General features: G+C 46.0%; 1 protein-coding gene across 4 annotated transcripts in view; it reads right to left on the bottom strand.

The window, feature by feature from the left end:
- The window catches only part of CADPS (calcium dependent secretion activator), a 221,360-nt gene that overhangs the window by 159,492 nt on the left and 37,385 nt on the right, over positions 1–24,483 (bottom strand). For all 4 annotated transcript variants that reach the window (XM_074835822.1, XM_074835820.1, XM_074835819.1 and 1 more), the window contains exons 2-3: positions 18,512–18,625; positions 13,738–14,070 (exon numbers count right to left, since the gene is read on the bottom strand). In XM_074835822.1, the coding sequence (XP_074691923.1) occupies positions 13,738–14,070; positions 18,512–18,625 (447 nt within the window). The remainder of the gene's footprint in view (positions 1–13,737; positions 14,071–18,511; positions 18,626–24,483) is intronic.

Consider the following 24,483-nt stretch of genomic DNA (forward strand, 5'->3'; position numbering starts at 1 on the left):
CATGGCAAACACAGCCTTTGATACAGACCCTTTTCCAACTACTGCTGCTGCATACTCATGAGCGGTCACCATAATTTTTATTATGGATCTTTGACATCATATAAGCCAGTATTTAGAGTTCACTGCTCTTCTATTAATCTAATCTGTATTATGCTCTCTAACTCCATTCCCCCCAAGCAGATCCAAACCATTCTGTTCTTGTCTGACCTGACAGTCACTCTCCTCCACAAAGTTATTTTGGAATCATTTCGACAGTGGCAGCCACAGCTCCTTCAGCTAATTTACACTCAATTGCTACTTAACCATCTGAGCACAACTGTTCAGGGCCAAAATTCACTGTTAGGAAGAAAAAGGCCGAGTAAAGAGAAAATCCACAAGCAGACAGGCAAATGAAGAACCGAGTTAGAAGGTGACTGAAAATGGCTGCTCGATATTTTACATTTTTGAGCATTTGGATATGCACGGGGAGGGAAGGTAGGGAATGAGACTTCAAGCCACAAGGAGACAGTGGGTACAGTGTTGAGGAACTGTTGCTGATACTACACCCTGCACCAGAAAAAAAGCACCATGTTTTAATGTGATTTAAAAACATAAAATAAAGTGCTGCATTTGGCAAATGACATTCTCATCAGATGTAATGAGCATCATCTGATTTAATAAAATTATTGTGTCAATAGTTTCTCCATGAAACCACATATCTGTTTTGCAGCTATTTTATCAGTCCTGCTCTCAGCTCCACACGCGGGTGCACAAGACTCCTGGTAATGGCAGCCAAACACATGCCTGCAGCTCATTTCACCAATGTTGCACAACATGAGCTCGCCAGCAAACTGGCAGAGATATCAGCAGGATAAATGATTGGTGTCGAGAACAAATAAGAGATCATTTAATTACTCTACTATTAGAATTTTATAAATTGAAACCACCCGAAAGACTTTCTCGCTATTGTCTCTGGACTTAGCTAGGTTACAAAAGAAGCTAGTTATGTTTAAGCAAAACCCGCCACAAACACCAACAGCTCATGGTCCTCAACCTGGAAACAAGGCAACTTCACTGATGCTCTTTCTGCTAAGAAAAAGCCAAGAAGTAAAGCCTTACACTCAATACCTCCCTCCAGCTTCCTACTGCAATCTGTGTTACCTGCCAAGATCTCCTAGCTTTGTTGGTGACCTGGTATTTTGCTTTCTGCATCCTGCGTTTTACCTTTTTATGTTGATTCCTGGAGCAAAATACCCTCAGTATAGCTCTCGCCCAACCTCCCTTCCTGTGGACTAATGACGACTGGAGACCTGCAATATTGCTGCTGTGGCCAGTATAGCTGTAAACACGGGTGGTAGTTGGTCAAGATGCAGAAACAAGCGTGGGGCACATCCCAGCACCCGTGAGAACGAGCAGGTGCATTTAACCAAAACTCAGCAGGGCCTTGGGCAAAGTCTGCATGCGCTTCTCTGTGGGTCACTGTGCTTGCTTCCTCCCCAGCACCTTTCTTCGTCACAAACCTCACTCACCTGGCAGGCTGCTGGAAGAGGGACAGCAAAATTATGCATCTGCACATTGTTCTCTTTTGTTGTGGGAAATGCCTATGATTTCAGCCAGCCCCTTCTCTGCATGCTCTAAGCCAGGCTTAAGGCTCAAGCATGAACAGAAGAGCACACAGCTCGGCTGCAGCAGTGCCCAGGAGCCCACAAGGTGCAGGAACCTGGTCATGGCTGGGAGCTTGGTGACACAGGGGCACCTGGGGGTTCAGACTCCAACCTCCAGCCTGCACGGTACTCTCCTGGGCCGCCAGCACTTTGGACCCACACGGAGCTATGTTGGGAAGCTCTGCTCACTTCCCTGCCATAGATACCAACGTTTAACATCAACACTCTCCAGCTTTACAGCATCTACAGCAAAACACATGAGCCCCTGAAGTCTGACTTCGAGCTGGTTGCACAGACCCCAGAGAGGCTTACACTTCTCTCCCTTGCCTTCTAGGTCTTCCCATATTACATGAACTTCAGCTCAGTATTGCCTTTAATCTCAAAATACTCTTTGGAAGAAATGGCTGTCACACCATCCTACTCTTTGTTAAATAGAGGGCTGCAATAATTTTCCCTCTTTCGTTGCAATGACGTTTTTACAAAGACTTCACACTGAATGACAAAGAATATTGTGCCATCACCTCCCCATGTTCTTACTGTCCTCTATCTCAGAGACAAAAGATCTGGACCAAAGGCTACAACACATGAAAAACACAATCACAGATGACTCCTGCTAGGAAGCATCACTACTGACTTGCATTATACAATGAAATCTGTGCGATGGAGGCCAGCATGGTTTTTGTATGACTTTAAGCTATTATAGCTGCCTTTTAAATACAGGAGAAGCTGTATTTGAAGCTGTCTTGCATCCAATTCCCTGTTGAACTTGCACTCTAATTTCTCACAAAACATGAGGAAAATCAGATGTTCCAGAAAAACCATAGTATATTGAATATGAAAACTCAACACTGAAAGAGAGGTAAGGAACAGCTTACATAAGTTGCATTCCCTGTAGTTTGGGATACTGAGACTGAGCCTTTGAAATGCATGAAATCTAGTTTGCTGATCATTTCCCAATTTATAGTCAGTTCAGCGGGAACAAATATGCACCTACTTTGATGTCCTTTTGAAGAAAATTCTTGGCACCTCATTTCTCTTAAGGACTATCCCTATTCTTTTTATTTTGGTACTTTTTTAGATACAAACTGGAAGATTAACCCAGCTGTATTTTATATCCATGCAGTACTTTCAATGGCCTGATCCATCTGACTCCCAAAGTTTCTTCTGAATTAAAATTACACTGTCTATCACATCCCAAGCTGTGGCATGAAGCATTTGTCATGTAACACAGAAACACTGGTAGTCTGAAGAAAGAAATGTAGGGAGTGAAGGAAAGGACTGGTGAATAACACATCTTTTTTAAAAATAATTCTCTCTTCTGGAATACTGAACATGATATGGATTGCAAAGGCGTAGAAGCAGCCTTGGAGAAACCACATCTTTCAGAAATAGGATTAGGGAAAGCAGTAAATATTAACGCAGAACTTTCAAAATATTTGCTTAGTTGATGATGTATGTCACAAGAATGATGTCTTTATTTAAGACAATAAAAAGAAAACTGAAAGAGTACTGTGTAACATTAGGCTAGCACAGTGCAGTGAAAACCAGTCCAGGTTCTCCAACCAGACGTTGCTCGTCGAAATTAAGACCCTGAAGCTCTGGCCCAAGCCTCCAGCATGACCACGTATAACCCCTGCTATGTGCAGCTACAAAGGTATCTTTCCATTTTGCTCATAAGAAAGGCACTGAGTGTTCCCCAGGAAAGCAAGAGGATTTCAGTGATAAAATACATAAATGAGGGTTGAAGTGCTGCAAAACATTGAGGTTTTCATGTGGAATTCAAATTAGATTTAAAGACCTAGATGCAAAATTAAATTCTAGCAGCTGCATTGTATTTCCAGTTAAAAGGAAGAGAAAGAGAGGCATTAACATAGTGCAGGGTCATGCGCCAGTTATGTCTTATTAAGTATTCCAGCCTTCCTTAAGATAAGCATCACATATGGGTTCTTTTGCAGCTAGCAGTTCCTTGCTTAAAGAGAGAGGTCTGGATAACACCCCTTCTGTCTCCCAGGGCCTCCTGGGCTGATTGACAGGAACATGCACCGCAGGGAATAAATGCTGCTCAAAGGAAAAACAAGATTACTTTCTCCAAAGGGGGCCAGTGGGGTCATTTTTTTGTCACGTCTTCCGCTCACCGTCTCTGGTTGAGGGAAAGACAAAGAGGAGGAGTGACGTTTTCCTTTCCTAATAAAACACAGGACATGCTGAGGAACTGGCGTTTACGTACAGCGGCTTGAACTGAATTCAAAGTTAAGGAAGCAAGAGAGATTGCTCAAAATAAACATGGCATTTTGAGAGTCGAATCCCACCTGCAGGAACCAGGCCACGTGGAAGCCCAACTCAGAGTCCGCACTCCAACCCATCTCAGTTACGTTTTAGGCTGTTTTTTTGGGAGATCAGCAATAAACATCTGATTTCACGTATCACCTTTGGCTACCTGCCCCGTGATGGACAACACTTGGCTTGGCTTCTCCTTGGGCAGACCCACCAGGTGTTTTGAGACTGGGCCACCCTGCGCAGTGGCAACGTGCCCCACAAGATCAATGCGGTTCTCAGTGCAAGTGGTTTCCCTGAATTCAGCAACTGCTTCTCCACTTGCTTCCTCATTTCTATCAGTAGTTGCCTCTCTACCAATACAAAGTAACACCTCTAGGGTTTATATTTTGTGCCATCCCAAATCTCCTCTCCACTGAAATGGTTTCAAGCTATAATTCCTGAATGTTGTCACGTTTAACGATGCTCAAGAATTTTTCCTGTTTCTGTAGCTCCTGTGAAACCTTCCCCACTGCTTCAGTATCTCCCTCTGCACAGCTGTGCAGGAATGGTCCATCTTCCTGACCTTCCCCTCTGCTCTATTCCTACAATAAAGCTCAGACATGGAAGCAGCCAGGCACATGAAGAGGCAGCAGACACCACAACAGCTCTCCCAGTTAATAGTCTCAGGGCCATAGCATTTCCCTTCCCAGAGACCTCTGCTAGTCTGCAAATGGCAGCATCAGCAGATCAGCACATCACCAATTACTTCATTCCTTCGTACTTTTCCCCAGTTGTTCCTACTTAGAGCCAGGAATTCACCACTCAACTTATTCTTTCCAAAATGCAAGGTGGTGATAGAGAAATGGAATTGTATTAATAAACGTCCATTTGAAATGAGGCTCCTGATCTGATGGGAAAAAAAAAAAAGTAAATCTGGCTAAGCAGCAGGAAAGTCATGCCAACAACTAGATTTTCAGTGAAAGAATAGAATTAGCAGTCCCTAAATAGAGGGGTTAAGGTAGATTGAAAATGTCAAGTCATTGATATTTTATAAGGTAACCATGGTTATTTTTTATGCATTCCTTTGCAGCATGAATGCAGATGATGAAAAGTATTCATGGGCCAATTGAAACAAAAATAAAACTGAAGAGATATCTTGATGGTAATTTAAACCTTAAACTGCGGAAATTAATCAGTCCACACAGACAACGAAGAGCATTCAGCTGATATTGCACCACAAAAACCCCTCACTAAATAGATGAATAAAATACCATTTCACAAAGGATGAACATCTTGAAAATCATCCTGACTTTAGCCCTAATGTACCTGCAGGGATCAATACTGCTGGAACAGGATAGATCTGGTCTGATGCGTGAAGTTGCCCATGTGGCCTCTGGATAAAGCACAACCGTTTCTAATTTAATTTGTACAAGCTGCTGGAAATGCAGAGGACCGCTGGTCCTGGCATGCTGCAGCCCCTCGGTGCATCCCAGCGAGGGGGTCACTAATGGTCTGGATGCGTTAGTCTTCTCTACTGCTGCTTCTTGAGGTAATTTTGCATGCTTTTCCATTAGACTAACAAGCTCTCTTGGTCGCACTTACCTTGCTGGCAAGTGGTGTCACCCCTTACAGTGAGGGCAGAGGAGCAGCGCAGCAGATCAGAAGAGGGGGGATGGGAAATGTCGAGGGTGCCCAGTTGTGACAAATAACAGCCGAGTGCTCTATTAAGCAAACTACAACAGAGCTTTGGCTCAGAGTAGTCCACGTGGACTTTTGCAGCAAATAATGAATTAAATCCATGTCCAGAATCCCATGGTGGAGGGGCTCCCAGCAGTCAAAACGTTTTGCATGGCAGCAAAGACCAGAAATAAGAGGCTGCTCCTCCACTCCAGAACCTGTCTGGATGCTGCCCCTTAAATAATACACCATAACAAGCCACTGCTTGTTTTGGGGGAACAAGTGACATTTGGCTAGGCTGTGGAGAGGCATCCACACCCCTAAACCTGGGGGGAAGGCTGACAGGAGGTAGCGTGGGAAGGATTCAGTGCAGAAGACTTCTTTAGTCTAATAAACATCTCTGGTTAGTGTTAGAAGAAAAAGACTTTTCCTCTGCAAGTCTTCAATATTGTTGCATGACACTATAATTTCTCTGCTAAACATCTGCTCTTCAGATGCACACTCTAGCCTGGCTTCTGCAAAGGGACCGTGAAACCAGAAGATGTCCATAGTAGGGCCAGAACTGGAAGTTCCTAGTGCACGAAAACATACATCCCCAACTGGCAGCTAACAGGGTTAAAACACCCTCTGATTAAATGAAAGCATCTTTAATTAGTTTAATTGACCATGCCTCAGCCAAGACCATCTGCTCAGCAGCATTTGCCTGCTCTTTGCAGGAGCGATTGATCAGCCATAGCTAGAGAATACAGCATTAGGCTACATCAGATTTATTTTGTTTAATAGAAGAGCTAATTTGCTTTAAATTTAATTACAGGGGCCAAGATTGCTCTCTAAGTCCATAACAGCACAGAACATAAGCTGATCCTACAGCTAATGGGCGCACACGTAGGTCCATACGTGTCTGTGCAAATCAGATGGCTCAGGGGAGCAGGTCCCACCCTGGCAGACACTGATCACTGCATTTTCCTCCCCAAAAGGCAGCAGCACTGTGGCACAGTGCTGGGCTGGTGGGGCCACCCCACTTGCTGCCACATCCCCCACCAACCAGCTGAGCTCTTCCCTGCAGCTCTCCGGTGGATGCTGGAGGAGGCTGGGTGGCAGATGTCCCATCTCAACCACCTCTCCTGCTCTTAATGATAAAGACACTAAACAATGCATCACACGTCAGGGCGCTGTTTCTGCACCACATGGGACCAACAGGGACAATCAGGGGACCGCTCTGTACCTCCCGGGTGAGCTCCATCAGCAAACCTCTCCCAAATGGCGTGGCTGGCAGCTGAGGGTCCAGCGGAGCCAGTCATCACACTCACCCCATCCCTGATACTGCACTGTCCCTCCCGGTTTCTCTGCCCTCCCATGCCAATATCATTCTTCAAAATATCACACCACGAGCCGACAAAGAAGGGCAATTCCCCCTCCTCCCTGAAGGACCATGTGTATCTACGTCACGCTATTATGAGGGGGAGATTTCATTCACTTCCCAATGCTTTTTCCTTTTTCAATTTCCCGTCTGGTGTTAAATCACTGCCGTCTTTGGGAGATGCTCAAGCCCTGACAGGCATGCTGCGGCTGCCACTGGCTGCTACAGGAGTAATTACAACCCTGCAGAAGGCTCCAGGCTGCCATTTCCGTTTCCATGGAAATAAATACTGAATTACTGAAAACATAATATGATGCTTTATGGATTTTGAGGCTTTTGATCATCTCAAAACCCCTTAACCCATTTTTATTGGTGGTGGCTTTGTTTTAAGGCGGGGAGGGAATAACGCTGACAGCGTGGAAATAGGCAGAGCGATGAAAGGTGTTTTGAAGGAGTGAAAGAGGGGGGAAAAAAAAGCCAAGTGGTCTGGGTGATGCCCTTGGGATTTGCAAGGGGGACAGCGGTGCTGGCTGAAGCTGCTGGTTGTCCACAGCATCCAGGTATCCAGCCCTGGAGAGAGGAGTCCATGGAGGCTTGTTGGGCAGCCCCAGCTCACCACCACCATCCCCATGATGGTCTGTTTGCAGGGGCTCTGGGGCCAAAGCAAACCTCCCGCCCTTCAGGAGGGGTCATTCTAGCCAGCATTTGTGCTTAAATGCCCAGAACTGCAGATGGCAGTTGAGCTTCAAGATGAAGCTACCATAAAAAGGAATTGTTTTGTGTTCTTCAAAAATAATGGAGTGATCTGGTACTAAACCCCTGTATCTCTGAATTGAAGGGACACAGAGGTGTGCACAGACAGGTAACTCCATGCTGTGCACAACCACCCTGGGCTCAATTCTCATTGCAAGGCACGGCTAGGAGTTCTTCATCACAACAAACTAAATGAAATACGTGGTTTGGGGAGGATACACACAAACCAAACATTTCTTCTGAGGCCGCCTTAAACTTCATCTTACCGTCTGAGCTCTTACAGTGCCTCACAGGAGTTTGTCCTTACTTGTTTCTGCCCTAACTTGGGCTGCATCTTCCAAGTACCATACAGCATCTCTGCAACAGGCTCAAAGCACCACAGTGAGTCAAGAAACAAAGTTCAGGAAAATCAGCTGAACTGCAGAGATGAGAGAGGGGCAGAAGGCAAGACACCACCTCAGCAAATCATCTCTAATACTGACTTGAGCTAAAAATCAAATATTTGATTCGGGACAGAAATCCTAAATATCTTTTCTGCTAACACTTCTTAAACCAATTTTTTTGGCAGGGGAACTTTCTGCTTTGTGAGAAATGTCAGTCTTTGGACACAGTGTCCCAATTCAGCTGCAAAAATGTCAAAACAGTGAATTCTAGTTTTAAGCCAGCTCTGGTTGGCAAAATTTAGGTTGAAATGTTTCCTAGCTAAAAATCATAGGCCCCCCTCAAACTTACGAAACAATTCCAACTGCACTGGTTAGAGGCTTTCATCCCTTTACATGAAATAGCCACCAATCAGTAATGGGACTTGGTCTGCACTGTAGTCCACCCACACAAACATGCTTCTCTGATGTTTTACCTTCTACCTGGATGGACGGAAACAGATGCTGAAAAACCATGACCACGTGTTACTACGTGTTACTCAGCAGGTTTGACATGCATATATTTAGCTATTTGTTTTCAAATCTAAGGGAATTAGATGAAATTGGAAGTTTAGTACAGGTATTTTGCACATTTAACAGGAATGCCACAGTGTACGGGACACTTCAGGCCCAGGAAAGAAGAGAAAGTCTGATTGGGAACCCTGTAAATTCAGACAGTCCTGCAGGGACAGCCCAGAGTCCCACACTTCCTCCGAAGCAGGAGGATGGAATTGTGCAGCTCATCATAGATGTGATCAGCTACTGCTGCTGGATTAACTGAACAGCACTGTACTAGCTCCTTCTCTTCTCACTGTAGCTAAAAATGACTTTCAAACACAGCTTGAGATAGAAAAGTAAATCACTGCCCTACGGCTGGGGAAGAACAAGACGGGGAGAACACCACAGCCTGATTTTCAGAGCTGCTGCTGCAGTTCAGCAGTCATGAAGGTCAGTGGGAAACACAGGGCTCGTGCCCAAGGAAATGCTGCCTACAGCAAAGACCCAAGTTTGGAATTGCCCAATACTTACAGAAAATAGCTCCTGTCTGACTCCTTCCACAGTTGCAGGTTAATTACAAAGCAAAAGAGCTAAACCCAAGCCTTGCCAATGGGTTCTGAACCAGAAACCCAAGATTGATACACACTTCTCCCTCCACGATGCGTCTCCCCAGCAGAGGAGCTGGAGATACTAAATTCCCACTCTGACTCCAGTGCAGCAGAAACACTAAGCCACACAGGGTGTCTTATGCAAAAAACTTATGCCTCTGTGTATTATTTAAAATGTTCTAGTCAGAGGTCGTGCTTAACACCACAGTTATCTCCACAACCATTCTGCTACAACACCACTTCCCATCTTTGTTTCCTAAAAGCCTTTGATCTGCATCAATCCCTTTGGCTCTGTTGTTATCTCAGATCCTGCTATATCACCACTATCACATTCAGAATACACTTATCTCATATCACCCGGGGATATCATATTAACAAAAATCCAGTTAGAAATCATCCTCCTTCTGCACAAACAAAATACTATTTCAGAAGTCAATGGAAATGCTGTCCCAGTGATGTAATCATTATGCAATTAGTGAGTATGATGTAACAGGAGGCCACAGAGAGAAGCACCTTCTTCCAGACCACAGAAGTTCAAGCAAGTGTTTGGGGCTTTCAGCACCATTCCTGCTCGTTTAGGAGAACAATAACTAGGCAAAGGCATCTTTACCCCTTGCCTCCTCGCACAGCCTCTGGGGCAGTTCCAGCCTGCACACCAAAGCGAGGGGGAGCACGTCAGACCAGCCAGCCCCTTTGCTCCCAGCCAACAGGAGCAATAGGAGAACCCGATGGGCTTTGTTTTTCTAAGCTCAGGTGATTGACTGATAAACCACATTAACAGCACCACGCTGCTGCTCCAGAAAGAGTGATGGCATTCAGACAGTCTGCCAGGGAAAAGGCTCCATTTCCCAATTCCTCCCATGCACGGCAGACAAGCATAGGTCAAAAATAAGTGTAGCTTATACCGGTGCCAAACCACCGCTGGGAAAGCTCATGATTGCCCCCAGATTTGTCTGGGAGGTTTGCTCGGTCTCAGTGTAAAGCCTGCGGCTGGCACCATGGCAGACTGCCGAGCCAGGGGCCATGGTGGGCTCCGGCAGGAGTTGCCTGTACGCTGCCCGAGGGAGGAAAGCAAACGTATTAATCACCCACGTGTGTGCAACTGGAGCCTGCACAGCGTTTCTGGGAATATTGTCATTTCAGCACATCCACGAAAATGCCAGACAGTGTTTTCCTTTTACTTAAAACTTATTCACAACCAGAATATATAAAATATTTTGTTCTTATAAAACAGGTGACAGAAACTTCAATCAAATTATTAAGAAAAATATTTAAGTTGTACTTCCAATTAACTTGATGAGACAAGAGTCGGACCAGAGTCAGTGTGTCTTCAGAGGGAAGCAAACAAGGACTGCCTAGGCTGACTCCGACTGAAACACAATCTGGACTGAAACAAAACAGCATGATGAAAATAAATGACCATTTTTAGGGGTTGTGGGGCCAGTGCCCCAAAGCCCAATGGGTGTGCTCTGTGCTACAAGTACAGCTGCAGGCACAGGCTGAGAGGTGTTTGCAAACCCACTCGGGAGGAGAGCTCACTGCTGATTCCAGGACAGGCTGGCAGAGCAGAGGTGTTTACAGAAGATGGCTTGTCAAACAGAGGCACAGATGTGGCAAATGAAAATTTATGAAAACAGAAAGGGGGGGGTGACAGGGGGAGAGAGTGAGTGGCTGGAAGAAAGTCCTGCAGAAGCATGTCCCAGCCCTGCCATGGCCATAGCGCACATGTACATGCAAAGCAGAGAGCTGTTCCTCCTCTCCAGCTGCCCCAGGTCCTCTCCACCCAGCGTTCATCTGGGCTGCTGCAATGCTGTACATGCGGTTCTTCTCTCTCCAGATGTCTCTGGTTTTAGTGCTGTAATGTTGGCAGGTGCCTCTGGCTCCCTAATTGGTGTCAGACTTCCCATGTCAGAGATGCCGCTGGTGCAGAGTGGCTCAGCACAGTCCATGGGGTTACGGCACAGAAGAGTTTCCAAGCCATGAAGGGCAGTGCCCAGGGCTTGACTTGCATCTCCAGCCATCGGGCACCCAGCTGCTGTTGTGGCTTTGAAATCTGCCCTGTGTGAACACCAAGAGCTTTTGGAGTAGGAAGTAACTTGCTACTAAAGTTTAGGAGGGAAGGTGAAAAATCTCCTGTTTCAGGGCCAATGCCAAATGCTTCATCGTGAGAGATCAGGAGGAAGCTTTCATGGGGGGAAAGGGGCAGATTACAGAATCACTGCTCATTGCATATCATTTTCTGCTCTCTGCTGCAGCTCTGCCACAGAAAACATGCTAGCCAAGTGGCACGCACCTTTGACTTTTGCCAGGAACTCCCCATACAAGCTAAGCAAACAAAAACATTTGTAGGTTGGTAGGTTTTACTTACACCCTACCACAGACTGGCTGCAAGCAATGGCTGAGACCCTGAGGGAAAGAGTAGTGGTCAACAGCAGTTTTGGTGCTTCATGGCAAGAGGGAAGTGCAGAGCATTTGCTGCTGCTCTCCTAAGGGCTGCCGGTGGCTGGAGAGCTCCTGAGATCCCTCTGGTATAGCCCAGATGACGTGACCACAGGTAGCATCAAAATAAGGGTCCCCACAGCAAAGCCTGCAGTTTCCCTGGGTGCTCACTGCTGCCTTCCCTGCAGCACTGAACAGGAGAAGGAGCAGCAGCGACCTGCTCCCACCTCTGCTGCTTGAGGAGCAGGTTCCCATCCCACTGTGCCGGCACCATGGCACCGTAACCACTCGCACTGTACTCCCAGGAAAATACCAAACGGCTGAACGACTGCTGGCCTTGCAGCTTTCTGAGCTGTGCTTTATACAAAGGGCTTTCCTTTCTGCATAGCTAATCCTCCCTATCCAGGTATTAAAACCAGAGTAACTCCCGTGCTAATACTCACTTTCAACAGAAATTATGTCTTTCTCTAAAAGCTTAAATTACAGGTTTGCTGCTTCTGAGTGTTAGAGAAGACCCAGAATTAAATCCTTCACTTTCAGAGTAAAACCAGGACTTACTGCAGGGAACAGGTTGCTCGATGCAACAGGGCAATTTGCAGGAGACAGCCACTGGGTTCATGGTGTCAGCCAGAAAGGCTCTTGTAAGCAGAGATCATCCACAAAGCAGGGCAGCCATGATTAAATACTGTTTTCTGCATCACTGGGAACCACAAAGCAAGAGGGTAGGATCACACACACGCTCATACAAAACCACTCTAGTTCCTTAGCCAAGCACAGGTCAAGGAAGGATGACAGACACAGGGCTTGAGTTGGTTTAAGTCAAAAAAAAAAAAAAAAAAAAACTACTGCAGAACTGACTCAGCTCTCAACACATCACTGAAAACATTATAGTTTTGATTTTAAACAAGTCCTCCAACAGCGGACGGAGGCACCAAATCTGGTTTGTAAATATAATTTATAAGGACCGATGCAGTCCTCGCTGTTGCCTTTTTGCTAAGAAGATGCCTTACTCAGGGACATTTATTATCCTCTCCCCACTCTGCCATTAAGGTCTGAGGTGAAGAAGAACAAATGCAAGATAATTAAGCTCTTTACAGGAGAAAAAACAGATCAAACATAATTTGCTGTGTCTTGAAAAGGATTGGAAATGTCTAGACAGAAGACAGACAGAATTGGTCTCCAATGTATTAATTTCAGTAAGAAGTTGAAGCCTTGAATTACAGGGAAGAGATTGAGGTCTACTCCTCCTGTGAAAACTTTCCACAGCATTACCTTACCCTCCCTGTAATTCTGACATCCTTTATCCTGCCTGTGATATTTATATCTGATAGCAGGGGACCATAATCTGGGTCACCAACAGCCTGGACAGCCACTGACAGCCCTCAGCAAGAGCTGCTGGAAATGCAAGAGGCACTGCAGAGTCCCAGCTCCGTGCCTCTGGGGAACTGGATCTTACTGGGGGAGAAGAAGAGAGGAATGGGAAAGGTTTTCATCTATCTGGAACTCATAGGACAAGCAGGGCTGTCTTGACATCATGGGGGTTTGGGACACTCCCTCCTTGCACCGCGGGCACGCAGGGGTCACAGAGACTCCCTCTACTTAAGGAGAACCCATACAACCTCAATAAGTGAGTTTGCATAAGACATCCACCCCAGGGGCATCTGAGCTTCAAGTACTAATAAGGTTATTGCAGGCTGCAAGAACATACTGTCATTTAGATTGGTGATGTGACAGAGGAAAGGCAAGCAAGTCACAGCAAAACGGCCCACTTAGGCACCATCAAAGACCTGCTCATCCAGACACAGAGATGGAGGAACAAAATTTTCCCATCTCAGCAATCCTATGGGATTGCACAATAAAACAAACATGAGCAAGAGGAGGCAGCCCACTTGCATAGCCAGAGCAAAACTGTCAGTGCAAAAGTTCCACCATGAAGCAAAACCCCCTTCCTTGGTGAAAGTTCTCTCAAAAACACGCTGGTCAAACCCAAAGTTTCCAGTTCATAACAACAGTATTTCCAATTGGCAAGCCCCTCCCTGAGAAACCCTCTTCCATTCCCACCCAGCCTGGGAGAAGGACCTTACCTGACATGCATTGTACAGAAGCTGATGCTCAAATTTTTTGATCCCCAAAATGTTCTGAAACATCTCGTAGAGCTGCTCCTTGCTGAGGATGAGTTCCGAAGCAGCACTTGCCGTCATCCGGGCCTGCTGCTTGCGGGGATCCTCTTCCCCACGGTAAATAGCATCAAACTTTGCCATCCAAGAGCTCAGGACTGTCTCCTTGCTGAGGCCATCAATTTCTGGTAGGCTGCGCACTCTCTTCTCAATGTGCTTCTTGAAGACCTCCCGGGAGTCATTCGCTGAGCACCCTCCACTCTGCACCATCCTAGCAACACGGTCACTTTTCAGGAATACCTGCAAAAAAAGGGTGACTTCAAATGGTGTCAGTTAAAAAAAAAATAAATCCCCCTTAAGTACCACAAACCATGGTTTCACTGCTGGGAAGCCTGCTAACTGGCTGCTAGTACACTTCCCAACTCCTCACTCAACAACCACACGTTGCCAGATGGACAGAAGTTTCAGCCGTACTTTGGGAAGCGTAACAAAATCAGGTGAAGCTTTTGCTTTGCATGTGCTCAAATGGAAAATTTTGATGCAATTAGGACTTCATGCGATGTTGTGGTTGCACCTCACACGGTACATAAACGCCCTTTGGGAAAACAAGACTATATTTTGCTCTATCAAATGTTTTAATAAGGAAGTTACTGCACAACTACATTCACCTAGCCAAGTTCTGCCCTGTTAGAGGAAGCCCAGTCATCCTACTTAAGACAACAGCATTGCATTTATCCTGGTAGCCAGGCCCCTGGGAAACCTCTGACCAGTGCAAGGACCAGGCTTACATTAAGCTATTACACTGGAGATCTTTGCAGACTGCCCTGCTGTCACAAAATGAGAGGAATGGCATTGTATTAATTAATATTACCTTCAGTTAAGTAACATGTGTGTCCCCTCTTCTCCCATACCCTGGTCTTTCCAACCTGGGCAACCAGCACTGCAAGAGCACTGTTAAAACACAAGGACAAATGACCTGATCTTTGCAAACTGATGGGTAGACACCAAGCCAATACAGATCACTAAAAGGTGGCATGGCCACAGGTGGATGAGGCCACATCCCTTCCCGTTCCAGCTCTGCTGAAGTAGCACAGGATGGTTCAGCACGGCTTCAGGCTGCCTGGAAAGGCTTTGCAGAGAGAGCAGACTGCAAAGTGGAGGACACTGACAGCAGGAGGGAGGGAGAAGGAGTTTGAGGAAGATGCTCTTCCCACTGCAAGAGCAGCAGAATGGTCAAAACATAACAGACCCCTGCAGATAAGGAGAGGCCATGGGAGCAATGCAGAGCTGAAGGGTGAGAGAAGGACAGGGGGATATTGTGTTGGCTCTCCTCTCCCAAGCCCTGAACACAGAAGAACAATTGATGCCCAGTAAGAACTGCTGTTTTATTAATGATGCTGAGAACTGATGAATGCAGCAAGCTGCGAAGAAGCTGTGCCAGCACAGGGGTGTATCTGTCAGCTCTCAATAATTAAAGAGCTTGAGGATAACCTAAGGACATGGTAGATTATTTTTTTTTATACCACTCAGCAACATGGCACTCCATGTTCCCAGATGCTTGATGGCACAGGCATCTGTTGGTAGTGGTAGTGGGGTTTTGCTCCAGAACCAGCCCAGAAATGCTGCTGAGGAAGAGCTGGGCTGTTTCCTTTCAACATCACCATGCTGGGGAGCACTCCCTGCAGATGAGACAGGCAGGATGCCACCAGCAGCCTCGTCAGTCCATGCTGAAACAACACCAGCATGCACTTCATTTTCTTGCCGAGCTTAAATGAGTGATAACACCCCTGGTGTGTGCTGGTACTTTTAAGTAATAGGTGAGAGCTATCAAAATCCAAGCTCCTGACACAACCGAAGAAGCCCCCAGCACACTGACTACTGGAAACGGTGAGAGGTCACGGCAAACAGCCCCGCTGCAGCACCCTCAGGTCCCATGTCCCCTCTGGAATCCATGTGCTCCAGGTGCCTTTGGCCTGACCCTGTGTGACAGCGCTGGTGACTTCCCATACCTGCCAGCACCAGTGGCTGTTGTTAGCCGGGGTCCTCACCCCCGTTGGAGGGGTGACGGTGCTGCAAGCAGAGGGACTTGACTCCCCATCTCCCCTCAACCCCAATTCATCCTCCCTGGGTGTGGAGCAGCAGCCAGAGGAAAGGAGGGATGTGGCTGGCAGAAGGGAGGCAGGCGTGGGGGAGCGCCGGTCAGACACAAAGCAGCAGAAAAAGACCATGAAATAGGAAGATAAAAAAAGATAAAAGAGGTATTTTGTTCTGCAGTGCGAGCTGCTTTCTTTAGAAAATACCAGGTGAATTGCCTAGTAGGAATGCAGAAGTCTAGAATTACTGGAGCAAAATCCTAGTGTGGGTGTGTGCCCCAGCATGTGCAGAACTGGCCTCTCTGAGATGGGTCAGGTATCTCCTGCCACATCCATGGGGGAGCCCCCCAGGTCACCTGTGGTCCTGGCTCCGCCCACAGCAGAGTGGAAACAGGTCTAATGAAGCATTTGCATAATACCTACTGAAGCAACTGCTGCATAAAGTGCTAGTTGACAGTCAAAGCTTTACTCATTAAAGTAAAAGGACACGAGACAGGCTCTCCCGGAGCATCTGTTGGCCGTGCTGGGCCCATCTCACACACACAGATCCTGAGGGCACAGTGGTGGAGCCTGCTCAGCTCACTCAATCTCTGAATTTGATAGTGGTCTGTGGACTAGTCTAAGTCTGGCAATCACACGTTCACACCTTGACAGCAGACTTAACAGCAGAATGTGGCCATGCAAACACAACCATGGCAAGAGCAAACACATCCCTGACCTACCATGTCACCTTCACCTCTTTCTTTCTTTCCCCTGCAAAAAAAATTATTCCCCAGGTAATGATCTTATTCTGCACCAACAGTAAGTGAACCCCTTGGAAACATCAGCCATGTCCCGCACAGAGATTGCCAATTTCAGCTGAGCAAAAACCCCAAGTTTTAGTATTTTCCAAGCCACTGTGCAGCTTTACAAGTCAGTACCTAAATGCCAATTTCTAGTTAGCGTCCATCCAAGGGACACTTAAATGCACAAAACTGAGACTTGCAGGATCTGCTGTGATTGCACCATGGCTTGACCAAGGGTGGGCACCTCTCTGCAGAGAAGGGAGGAAGGACACCACCATCATCAGGGAACACTGCTCAGGCACTGAGAGGGGCAGAGGCCTTCTGCAGTGAGGCTTTGTCTTGTGCCACTGCAGATGGTGCTGAGGAAGAGACACACAGCCATGCTACAGCTGCAAAGAAGCTGAAAGTACACGGCTGTAAATTGAAGGAGACCAACACTTAAAAAGAAGAAAAATAAATTTGTGCAAAAGGACACAGAGCAACACATTATGCTTTTAGTGGCCTTTTTAGGTAGGACAGAGCAGGTGGAGTGTCCAGTTGAACTGAAGATGTAGGGTTTGCAGACAGCTAGTGCTGAGCAACAGCTCCTTGTTCGTTTGATTACTTGGTGTAATTTTACAGCATAGAACTTCTGGAGCTGGTCAGGACACACTTTTAGCCAGACCCACCAGGGAAACTGGGATGTATTCTGCCTGTTTTTAAGCAGTTTCCTTTTCCTGCTCAAGAGTCTTATCTGAACAGATTACACTGCTCTTACATCCTAAAATGCAGCTCACGCCATCTTGAAAACTTTCTCTGAGAGCATCTGTTTGGTGAAGCTGTGATAAACTGATGATCCCTTGGCAATTTCTTTTCTGATAAGAAATGTAAATTACTCTCAGCTTCCTTCCTGTACAAAGAATGATGGAGCAGTAACTACTAGGCCAGTTTAATTGAGTTAATCCAGGGATAATTTGTGCTTTCCTTACACAGAAGCAGCTGCTGCCTTTTTTTACAGAGTTAAAATTCTCTTCAGTTTTAGTATCTGATTTTGGTCTGCTCTTAGATTCCACTTCCAGAGAAATATTTTATGTAGGCAATTCAAAATCTTCACCTTTTATGACAGAACAGCTCTAGGGAGAAAGAAAAATGGTTTGCAGAAAGGCTAGCAAAAAAAATAAGCGACACTCCTCATACAAATCACAAGCACTGATTTCCTTCAAAAACAGAAGCTCTTTCCTTCTGAGGAAAGGTATGAAAGACAGCATTAAGGGCTGCATACAAAGAAGTGCAAAAAGACAGACATGCATAATTATTCTTTTGCACAATTATGAATGATGCTTCATGTTCTTTGGCATCATCTAGTTTTGTAGATGTACATCCTCCTCCCTCCCCCTTTGCTTTATAGCACTTGTCGTACCAAAGAGAAAAGACAAGACTCTTACTGAAAAGCCCAAAGTCAATTAGACACAATGCAAAAGCTTCAACAAGAACTGAATGTGCTGCCCAGTTCTCTTTTGGTATTTTTCACAGGGAGCACGTGACGTTTATTTTGTATTGTGCCATCTTCCCTGTCTCAGAGTACACTGCTTGAAAGTATCAGGAAGATATTTTTCAGCTTAAAGGAAGGGCGATCTTCCCCATAATCAAGCTATAGGATACACCATGGTGTAGGGGTTGCCATGGTTGCCATATGGTTGCGTGTTCAAACCCTGAACCTCACAAACTTTTGTGATGTACCAGACATCAGACAGAAGAAGCCTTGCACTTGCCTTTGTTTTGTGCTGTTTGATAAAGAACAATCCATTAGTTCAGAATTCGACCCTGTCTGTGAATAGGGGTGAGAACAGCGATTCATATGAATATTGTATTGCCTCTCCTTACCTCGTAGTAGCTCTGGACAGCGTTTATAAATGCTTCATCTGCCACAATCTGTGTTTCTCCGTTGAGAAAGGCCTGGAAACGATCTTTAATTGTCTGGAGCTGCTGCTTACTTATCTGCAAAACATGCCAAAAGCAGAAAATTAGTCAAGAAAGGTTTATGTATGAGGAAAAAACCACACTAATTCTTCTGCAATATCTTACTGGGGTGCTTATGATGTGCACTTTTGCTCTCCTTTGGGGACAGCAGCAATAGATGAGGAATCAGCCACATGTGGGTACACACACACACACGCACTCTTCACCCTGGCAAGCTCATTTAAGCATCATGAGCACCTAAACCCACCCTGAACATCAATTCTGAACAACTCTGCTGCCACAAAACGCACACAAGACTTTTACTGCTTCAGGTATACCTAAGTCAAAAGCAAGCTGCTGTGTGCATGCTTGGAAGAGACTATTCCAGTGCAATCTCTTCCCTGTTTAGCCTCTCCTCCCTTTCAGAAGATGAGGTTTCATCACTGAACAGGAAGCCTTGAGAGCTGGCTGTTGAAGACGGCACTCATCAGCACTTCAGGGCCTTGGTCTTTCCTCTTTTTTTTTTTTCCTTGCACATTTCTTTTGGCTTGTCACATATAAAACACCAGTCAGCATCAGTGCTGAAAGAATTTAATGCCATTTAATGCCAAACAAATCATATGAGGGCAAACCTGTTCTCCTTATCCAAGCAAGGACTTTCCCTGCTGTATTTGCTGTTCAAAACAATTTCTGTCCAGCATACAGCTGGTATAAATTACAAGACAGTTCTAATTTTGGCACAATGACATCAATAGAAAGTTTACAAGGGTTTGTTCCAGCCTTGTAAGATAACATGACATTATTTTGCCAATTTATCTGTCAGTTTGAAAACAGGTATAGCTAAAAACCCTCACCTCTTCAGCTTGTAGTACAGTCAAAGTCACAGCAAACACCTAAATCACGTATCAGCAATGCCAGTACAACATCTTAAGATGCAGATAACACTCATGCTGAAGCGCTGCAGGCATTTAACTGTAGTTGTGCCTGGTTTACCGCATGGCTACTTCAAGTTTGAGGATAAGAATTAATTTAGACAGAAGGAAGCAAACAAGATGTATATATGACAACTTCAAACTTAATGGGAAAAGAGAGCAGTAAGAATTAGGACAACTATTTAACAATGACTAAAAGGTCTAGAGAAGAGGGATTTTCTCACTGGTTTGCCAGCAGAAGAAACCAGCACATTACAATGGAAAAGAAAAATAAAATTAATCACTCTAAGTGTCTAAATGGCTTTGCATAAAGTATCAAAAACTACGGAGATCCAAACAACTAGAGCATAACGAAGCCTGGTAAACACAGCTAGTGATAAAAAGCAGGAGAGGGACCACTTGGCAAACGCAATGATAAATATCACTAGATCTAGATGATGCGCCATGCAGGGTGTTTAGGGACTGCAGTAACGAACATCATGAATACTGGTAATTAATTCTGCAACACCATGCTGAGGAGGGTTAGTGAGCAATGGCAATTTGATGTGATAATCTGGGATTAGTTTATCCTGGTGCTTCTGGAGAGGTGTTCATCAAAGTGACATAAAGCAAGACTCAACATACTCTGCTTCAGAAAACATGGAACAGTCTTTGCCATCTGTGCAGGTGCTGGAAAGATCGGTCATTCCCACCCCCAAAACAGCAGCCCACACTTCACAGGGTCTTACACATGCAACAAGGCTCAGCATCACAGGGCTGGAGCAAGGACCGTCCCTCTGACCTGACCCACCTCAGCCTCAGTCACCATCTGGAAAGAGCCCTGTGGAAAAGCACTGCTGAAAGCTCCTGGCAGGACCTAATTTTTGGCTCTAAAAGTCCACTCACCATGTCAGGCACCTAAAACCCTTTGTGGTGTTTGCTGGTAGCACCCTAGACATCATGAGCCTGTGGGCAATACGCACAGTGTCAGACATAAAGAAGGCTCCAAGTCTGTCTGAGCTGATGGAGGCTCCTGATGGAAATTTAAAAGAAAACTGGGTCAGCAATTAAGAGGAGCCAGAGACAATGTAGTGATTGAATGGGAAACACCCATGGGAAGACGTTAGGGTCTGTTTTTATTAAGCATTTAATTATCTGGAAGAAGAGAAAAGCAAGATGTTAATTAAATGTATTGACGATTTTGTATTAGCAGCCATTGCAAACATCAGGCAGAAAGGACAAGGTGATAGAGGCCCTAAGAAAGCAAGAAAAGAAACAGAAAAACTGCAGGTAACATTGAAATCAGGGTGTTGAGGCATAAAGACATACTAAAAAGCACAGACACTCTGAGCCAAGAGGCTTTTCATTTGGGATTTTAACAATGTGCATGGCTTTCCCCCCCCCCCCCCCCCCCCAGGTTATTTCTTAGGACAGCCTCCAGAAGTCCTTCCTTGTTCAATTCCTATAATGCCATCTAGCAGCAATATTTTATGCTCCTTCCTCAATATTGAACAGGCTACCTTCAAAACGAATGATGCTCCTTGAAATCCCTAGAAACTCCCAACACCCAGCTCACATGTGAGCTCCTGGAGGCTGTGGAAATGAATCATCGGATTTGTCTCTACTGGAGTGCCAGTTGCCTCCTCCTCATCCCCAAGCTCTATGCAAGTATTTTCCTCATCCAGGGAAAAGGAGATTCTCTCTGATCACACCAGGCTGCAGCATGGCCCAGTCCCCAGCTAACAGGACCCTCGGTCTTTCATCTCCTCCAGACCGTGAAACAGCACTGGTGTATTGATCTGTGTCTGTGCCTCTGTTATGGACATTATCAAGAAAGCAGTCAATCTGAGCTGAAATTAAACTGCTTTCGTATTAAATTTAACTTCTGCAGCACAGCAGCAGATGCCTGGTGCAGAAAGTCAGCACCAGCTGGGAAGTGGAGGGTGGTCAGACCCACAGATCAACGAAATCTGCTCAGCACACTCCACTTCCCATTTTATGCCCCTTCCCCTCCCTGGCAGGCACCAAGGGCATCACCACCAAATCCCAGAAGCACCCCTTGGGCAGCTGGGAGGCAGTACCTCCTCAGTAAAAGCTGGACCAGGGCAGGGGGGCAGCCTCAGCCCCAATGTCACGCTCTAAAGCCTTTAAGCAGGGCCAAGCAATGCCACCAACCCATCCACAGAAGCTTAAAAGAGCCCGTGCCCTGAACACTCACCTAGAAGCTTAAGTGCTTTAAAGGCAGGGGTGTTACTTTATCTCTCTCTATTAGAGGCACCAGTGATCAGCTAGAAATCCATATAAAGCAAGCCAACAGCTTCTGCAGATCCAGTAAGGCCACTAAGGGGACAATGCAAACCACTTCTCAGTTACTTTCCATAGCGTGCTTACAAACAGTGGAAAACAACAGAATTACTCCCCCTTTGAAGCAGGTCAGTACAATATCACAACCTTTGCACCAGCTACGGCAGGGGGTGAAACCCAGTTGGGTTGCAAGCCCAGTGGGTGTAAGGCTGGTGGGGGGCAGAGCCTCACTGCCCCTGATGCAAATATAAATCCAGACGCCGTCGCACAGGAGAGAAGTAGAGAGCTGGGAGTAAGCAGGAGTACTGTGGTGGATGGAAGAGATTTATTCTATTTACCTTCCCTTGCTTTTCCAACCCTCCCTGCTTTTCCCCATAATTGCTTTCAGTGTGTGACAACTGTTAGAGAAATAACAGTCATTTCTGTATTCGACAGAGGTTGCAGAACACCCTGCTTGCATACAGGGATTGGACCCAAGCAAACTCTCCCAAGTCAATATTGTGGTGCATTTATGCAGCAGTCTCACAACCTTTATCTGTCTAAAGCATGTGAGTACTTAAGTTGCCAGATACACACATGCATGTTAAAAATGTAATTAATTGAGTCAGTGATGATGAACTCCCGCACAGGTATGAGGCAGGGCACCCATGGACTTTTGGGCTGGCATCCCTAGTGGATTGCATGGCTTTTTGTAAGAAACTTGGCAGAGGTCTTCCCCATAACAGGCTAAATTATGGGGAAGAGCTCACCAGTAACTAGATCTGGGCATTCAAATGCTTTCTACCTTCTTGGTCTAACTGTTTTTTTTGTTTGTTCCTAAGAGAAACTGCATGTCCAGCCCCATCTAGTGACCTCAGAAATGGGGTGGAACAATCTCTGGCATGCACCATGTCCCCACCATGATCACGAGCAAATCACAGGGACAATTTCTTGAATTTGCTTGATGCAGATCTCAGCAAATGGCACAGCTGGGCCTTCTTGGGACAAATGCTCACCAGCAGCTTTCTTGCTACATGTTATTTTTGCACATATTCCATCTGACTCAGAGCCGAATGCAAACCTGAAGGCACAGAGCCATGGCACCTTCTCCAGAGTTGTTCCAGCCAGAAAACAGCTGGCACCATCTCTGTGCTTCATCTCCAGCCTCCTTCGCCTACACCGAGGGAGCACAAGCATTGCAAAGAAGAGCTGCTTGCCACAGGAAAGTTCCCTGAAAAAAAGTTACACACAGCAACATGCCTCACCAGTCCATATTCTCTCCAAAATGCTTTGCTGTGCCTGAGCACGCAGGAATAAGTAAGGCCATACAGCTCACTGCTTAGGGTCTACATTACACATACTACATATACAATGTTAGCTGGATTTGGGCTTTGTACCCCATCCTGTATCATGGATAGGCTCAAAGCAGAGTCCAGATTTATGTGCTTTGAACTTCAAAGAACTAGAACAACTTCTGCATATTTTCATTCTTTTAAAGTGAACTTCCAAATCTGCATGTGTGAAGAAAACAACATGACTTGCACTCACAGGACAGTTGTCCTTCCAAGCTTTGTATGATGCACATCAACAGCATTAAATGTCTAACAGCCACAGATGACATGCCTTGAAAGCTAGTTAGAAAGGAGAGTTTTGTAAGAATTTATAAGAATTCTTGCATAATGTTGCAGCGAGGATGGTCCAGCACTGAGACAGGGGCCCAGAGAGGCTGTGGCGTCTCCAGTCTTGTAAATTTTCCCAACCTGATCGAATGAACATGATCTAGTTTGGGAGGGAGCCCTGCTTTGAGCAGGGGAATTTGGCCAGAGACCTCCAGAAGTCCCTTGCAACCTACGTTACACTATGGCAGTACCATATCCAACAGAAGATTTGCAAGGAGAGGCCACCCTAGATTGTAGATTGCCAAATGTCTGCTGATTTGTCAGTGGCAGGCTACAAAATAACCCATCCACAGCTGTACGTGTACTCAAACCAGTTAAAGCCATATACCCAGGGGAAGCACCTCTGCCTTTTGTCTAGAGAGACCAGCACACAACCAAGAGCAGCACAGAGCTTTTCCTCCTTAGGGCACTTGCTGTGCAGGTACCACGGCAAGGAGGAATATTTAACTGCTCACTGTGCTGTTGTTCTGGGTTTGGTTTTGTAACATCTAATAAATATTTTATTACTCCTCAGCACCAGGTGATTTAGGAAAAAGCTAAACAAACCAAATGAGCATCCCTCACCATCACTGCTTCCCCAGTCATGCTTCCACCAGCCACAACATGAATGATGTGGGAGGGAGGGAAGGAGGTGCAGGGGCCAGAGCAGCCGGGTGCTGGCCTCGGGGGAGAGACCAGAGGCTCCAGCAATGGGGGCATGAGACTAGAAGAAACCCTATCAGGTTATTTTGCACTGGGAAAACACATCAGGTTCTCCCTGTGCTGATGCTGCTTTCCCCCCTGACGGAAGCAAGGGCCGCACTGGGGGTAACTCACATCCCAGCATTTCGGGCTGGAATTGCAAACTCTCCTGGGCAGACACGGCTGCTCTGCAAATGGCTGAACATCGCTGGCTTTTCACTGTTAACGTAAACAACCAGAATTAACTGCCAGTCTCAGGGAACTCTTCCCAGCTGTCTAACAGCATATTTTCCAGTTGTTTTAGAGAAGTTTAATATTTGTTACTAGAGCTCCTTGTGCTTTG

The sequence above is a fragment of the Strix aluco genome, chromosome 11, assembly GCF_031877795.1.
Source record: "Strix aluco isolate bStrAlu1 chromosome 11, bStrAlu1.hap1, whole genome shotgun sequence".
In the NCBI taxonomy this organism is placed as follows: domain Eukaryota; kingdom Metazoa; phylum Chordata; class Aves; order Strigiformes; family Strigidae; genus Strix; species Strix aluco.